Source organism: Octopus sinensis, linkage group LG15 (genome assembly GCF_006345805.1).
Source record: "Octopus sinensis linkage group LG15, ASM634580v1, whole genome shotgun sequence".
Taxonomy (NCBI): domain Eukaryota; kingdom Metazoa; phylum Mollusca; class Cephalopoda; order Octopoda; family Octopodidae; genus Octopus; species Octopus sinensis.
The window spans coordinates 21,594,928-21,600,927 of NC_043011.1; the positions used below are offsets into that span (position 1 = coordinate 21,594,928).

General features: G+C 39.2%; 1 protein-coding gene across 1 annotated transcript in view; it reads left to right on the forward strand.

Annotated features, from left to right (window-relative positions):
- LOC115219967 (aminopeptidase N-like) overlaps positions 1-6,000 on the forward strand; it is a 208,417-nt gene that overhangs the window by 200,269 nt on the left and 2,148 nt on the right. Inside the window, 2 exon segments of the mRNA XM_029790270.2 lie at positions 2,749-2,889; positions 4,647-4,725. Coding sequence (XP_029646130.2) covers positions 2,749-2,889; positions 4,647-4,725 — 220 coding nt within the window.

Below are 6,000 nucleotides of genomic sequence, written 5' to 3' on the forward strand. Positions count from 1 at the left end.
ATGGGTATACTGGGCTTTGTATATTTTACCCCAGTGTCACTTTGATGGCATGCACTGCTCTCTCACTCAATAATAATAATAATAATAATAATGAACTTATAGTGCTCAGATGCACTACAACTCATCAGAAAGTATAACCAAAACTGCATGAATAATATATAAAATATGCACCAGAGGTGAACAGTGAATGATTCATAAAAAAATAAACGTGGTTGGGGGCACCAGGTGTACTGTTGGCAAATTTCAGGAAGGATGTAGTGTTCCAGCAGCTAACAACTGATGTGGATAATTTATTCTATGCTTTAGCAATTCTGAGAGTGGTTGCTGTGCATACAGATATCCTAAATGACATTCAGAAAAAAATCACCCAGACACACTCCAGCCTTTGACTCACCAGCATACTGTCCCCTCTCCTTACCTTTTTTTCTTGCTACTATAGTCTTCTCAGCTCGTCAAACTTAGCCTTACTTGTCTCCCCTTCTGTTATCACCATTGTTGTGTACAATCTCCACATACTACACTTACCACTACGACCAGTTTTTCCTTCGTTTCATAGAACCTCAGTCTTTGGAAATCCCTCCCTGTTTGAGTTTTTCCTACTGGTGTTAATTTACAATGGTGCAAGAACATTAATGACATTGCTCACTTACACACACACACACACACTTACTTACTGACTTGTACTTGCGGCGACATTCACCCTGGGCGGGTTGAGTCGGCTTCTTCTACCATGGAAGAAGTTTCATGGTAATATGTGGATTTCACAAGTGGTCCCCAACAATCCCGCATGTAGAGACATCCTGTTTGCCGCATATTGTCCGCAGACGCAGGGACAGAACGACCGAGGAGCCACCGGTTGCTGAAACAGACACTCCGAGGATTTTCGCCAGAGCCCTAATACCACTCGGTGTCAGACCAATCCGCCTCAGGTGGCCCTACCAGGAACCGAAGTTCCCGACGGCATAGCTCTGACACTACCCGTTGCCAGCGTCCCCACCATGGTGAGGAGGGGATGGACTTTGGGGATGCAAACACATACACACTGCACTAGTCTTGAAGAACCTGGAAGGCCATGGTTACTTCCCCTTCTGGTGCATATTTTGTCAAACAACTGACAAGCAAATCTGTGGTATTGAGCAGAATATTTGCTGTAGCCATCTTTTATACCAAGACAAAACAATGTACATGATAACACTTCCTCCACAACCAGCAAAGAGAACAGAATAATATAAATGGATCTCCGTCGGTTCTGATGATGAGTATTCAATTGTCCAATAAGCTGAATTTCCTGCTCATTGAATTAGCTTGTAAATGGTCAAGTATTCCACAGACACCTGTACTCAGAACTCTTTTGTCATCATATTTTTATTTAGCCATTTTTTTTATTTTCACTTGATTTTGAAAATAGTGGAAAATTTACTAACTTATGGAGTGGTGTCATCATCATCATCGTTTAACGTCTGTTTTCCATGCTAGCATGGGTTGGACGGTGTATAGAACATAAATCAACATGAAATTTTGATGGTAGGTTTTGATTTAAAACGATAAAAGTCGCCCTTTTCAAGCCTAGCCAGGCTCACGGGCCCAGTTTCCCGGTTTCTGTGGTGTATGTGTTCCCCACAGCTGGACGGGATGCCAGTCCATCACAGCGTTACTCAAGAAACAGGAAGAGAGAGTGAGAGAAAGTTGTGGCAAAAGAGTACAACAGGGGTCGCCACCACCCCCTGCTGGAGCCTCATGGAGCTTTTAGGTGTTTTCACTCAATAAACACACACAACGTCCAGTCTGGGAATCGAAACTGCGATCCTCTGACTGCAAGTCCACTGCCCTAACCACTGAGCCATTGCACCTCCACAGGTTTTGATTTAGAGCACTTTAAAACATGAAGTTTGCAACATAGAACTAAGAGTGTCTTGAGCATCTGGTATCAAAAGGGTTAATGTAACTCTGAAGTTGAATCAGAGTGACAGTCTGTTGAGACAAGGCTGGATCTCTGAATTACAAATGCAATACATCCAACAGACCTCCAGACAATTTTCATATACCCAACCACAGAACGCTGAGCCCTACAAAGGAGATGACAGAGGATTGGGATATATGATGCATTGTCGTACTTGAAAAGACCTACCCACCACCACAGAATTGAGATCCTAAAACCAAAGTGCCGCTTAAAATGCATTGGTGCGGGTGCTATGTATAAAGGACTGGTGCTGATTCCACATAAAAAGTATGGATGTGGGTGCTAGTGCTACATATAAAAGCACTGGTGCTAGTACCATATAAAAAGCACTGGTGTTGGGACCATGTACAAAGCTCTAGTGATGGTGTCATGTAAAAAGCACCCAATGCACTCTGTAAAGTGGTTGGTGTTAGGAAGGGCACCCAGCCATAGAAATCCAGTGTCAAAACAGACTAGAGAACCAGGAGTGGCCCTTGGCCTTGCTAGTTCCTTTCAAGCCATCCAACCCATGCCAGCATGGAAAACAGACATTAAATGTTGATGATGATGATGATGAACCAACTTTATAGGCTTTTGGAATTATTGATGTAGACCATAGTATTTTGTGAACATTAATTAAATCACATAGTATTTAGTGAACATTAATTAAATCAATTAAATTAATTAATTTAATTAAACCCTAACCCTAAATCACTGAAGCAGTTTATTTGCCTTTTTCAATTTTTTTTTTTTTTTGTTATTTAGTTTAGCTACTGTTTATCACCTTGGCATTTCTTTTACAATGACAGGTATTTGAAAATCGCAATGAATCCAGACAAAATTCGTTACCAAGATGTCGGCACTGTTTTAAATGATATATCAAGGAATCCTATTGGAGAAAAGATTGTCTGGGATTTTATTCGATCGAACTGGGATGAACTTGCTACAAAGTAAGAATTTTGTTCGTTTTTTTCCTTGCAGAACTATTTTATTAACTGAAATGTTACAGCTGCTATTATTGCAAGGTAACTATTTTACATGTTTGTTCCTTCTCGAGCCATGCCTGGTTCATAAGGGCCAGTTTCCTGGTTTCCTTGGTGTATAGGTTCCCCACCTGGACAGGATGCCAGTCCGTCGCAGGTGAGCTGCAAGATGCAAGAGGAAAGAGTGAGAGAAAGTTGTGGCGAAAGAGTCAGCAGAAGTTCGCCATTACCTTCTGCCGGAGCCGCGTGGAGCTTAGGTGTTTCGCTCATAAACACACACATTGCCCGGTCTGAGATTCGGACCCGTGATCCCTCAACCACGAGTCCGCTGCTCTAACCACTAGGCCATGTGCCTCCACAACTATTTTACATGAACAAAAGCTGGCTAATTTTTCAAGATTTTAATCTGCCAAATGCTGAGTTAATGATTTGTATCTCATGAACAGTACAGTGAGGGGTAATTTTTTCCCCCACTTAAATGTGGATGTTCTTTTAGAGCAGGGATAAACATTACCTCTCGGTATTAGCACAGCCTGTCACTTATAGATATTTTTTAATAATACAGTATTTTACAAATTGGATATGATTTTCTTTTTCTTTTATTCTTTTATTCGTTTCAGTCATTTTGACTGTGACCATGCTGGAGCATCGCCTTAGGCATTCTATCCTATATTTTTTTATATTAACTAATATAACCAATGATTTTAAGGGGACTTAGTTGCTATTTCTAGAAGACCAAGTAACCACAGAGAGGCTCTATAATACATTCCTCCGGGTACCATTATTGTATAATACCTGATTAGTGTTGGCTAAGCAGGTTTATGATCAAAGGTATTCTATCTTTTTATATCAAAGATTATATTGACTAATATAAACCAAAATACAGGCTATGAGTTTAGAGAGACTTGGCTGCTATTTCTAAATCAAGTAACCATTATTGTATAAAAGAAATATGACATTAACATTCAGGCATGGCCATGTGATAGCATTGCATCTTGGGCAAATGTATTCTACTATAGCTTTGAGCCAACCAAAGCCTTGTGGGTGGATTTGAAAGACAGAAACTGAAGGAAACCTATCATCAGTTCCTGCATCCCCTTTTTGTCCATGTGTCCCTCTTCATCTGAGCATTCCTAATCTTGCAGGTCATGGGTGCTGGTGCCATGTAAGAAGCACCCATACTGGTGCCACACAAAAGCACCCGTGCTGGTGTTGCACTAGATGTAAAAAAACATCCAATTCACACTGTGAAATGGTTGGCACTGGGAAAAGCATCTAACCGTAGAAACCATGCCAAAAACAGACATGGAGCCCGGGCACCTGTTAAGCTGTCCAGCCCATGCCAGCAGGGAAAGCAGACATTAAATGATGATGGTGGTGGTGGTGGTGGTGGTGGTGGTGGTGGTGATGATGATATCAATGTGTGTATGTCTTTGCGCCTGTGTTTGTCCCCCACTACATTTTAACAAGTGTTGGTGTGTTTACATTCCCACAATGTAGAAGCTCAGCAAAAAAAACAAAAAAAAACAATAGATTAAACATCAAGCTTAAAAAATAATAATCCTGGGATTGGTTCATTTGACTAAAAATTATTCAAGGCAGTGCCCCAGCATGGCAACAGTTTAATGACTGAAACAAGTAAAAGATAAAAAGATAAAGACTAAAGATGTACAAAAATTCTAATTTGCTTCTTTTAATTTCCTTCTTTTTCATTACTATTACAGGTTTGCAGATCAAAACTTGCCCTGGTCTACATTTCGTAGAATAGCAAGAGAGTTTAATGATGAATTTGGATTAAAAGAGGTAAAAAGATTTATTTCAGAGTGTTTTTTTTTAATCTTTCCTGAGGAGAATCTTCTATTTATTAATATGTGGCTGTGCGGTAAGTAGCTTGCTTACCATCCACATGGTTCCTGGTTCATTCCAACTGCATGGCACCTTGGGCAAGTGTCTTCTACTATAGCCTTGGGCCGATCTGGTGAACGGAAACTGAAAGAAGCCCATCATATATATGTATGTGTATATGTGTGTGTGTATATGTTTGTGTGTCTGTGTTTCCCCCCCCACCAACATCATAACTTAGTGGTTCAGCAAAAGAGCCCAATAGAATAAGCACTAGGCTTACAATGAATAAGTCCTGAGGTCAATTTGCTCGACTAAAGGCAGTGCTCCAGCATGGCCACAGTCAAATGACTGAAACAAGTAAAAGATTAATATGTATTCAAACAAATGTGTATGCCATTTTACAGTTGATTGACTAATGCTCATGAACTGCCTTTATGTGTGTGTGGTGTGTGTGCGTGCACGTGTGTGTATGTGTACGAATCCATGTACATATACATGTATATATATATGTGTGCATGTTTCAATTGAATATAGTTAAAACATGGTCTGGTTTTCATATTTTTTATTATTGTATTTAAAAATTTTTTTTACAATGTTGAAGTGTGTTAAACATTAAAAAAATATTTTGTAATGTTCATAAAGTTCAATTAGCACTTTCATACGTTCGTAGTAATCATCAGATTTCAAAATGTATTTAACTGACAGTTGAGTTCTTGAGAACTGTAGTAAATGGCTCCTTCCTTTTTATACCTCTTAGAAGGCTCCAACAAGCTGAATTTTTGGAATACAGTTTTGACCAATCTGCATGCAGCTTAAGCATCATGGTTTGCTAAGTGTACCAATATTACTGGCATAGATCCCACCTTTATTTTAACCAATTAGCTTGCGGTTTACATGTAATGGTTTTATGAGTGAGCAAATTTAGTTGGTATCAATTGTTTTTATTTCAATTGGTGGTAGCCTTCTGTAATTTGTTTATATTCATAAGTTAAAGATATTTTTTAATCCACATCACTAACTGGTTGTCATATTATTGATGTTATTTCCATTCAAATCAGGTTTGAGTATTTCAATAAAACAGTTTTCTTTTATTTTTCTTCCAACCTTACTTGTGTCTTGTAGTTTGTGGAAAGGAAAAATTAGAAACATTTTCTGACCACATGTTTCTATATGTTCACTCAATGGAATTTGGTGAACATTAGTGCTCTGGATTTGTTGTCTGTAGGCTCATGA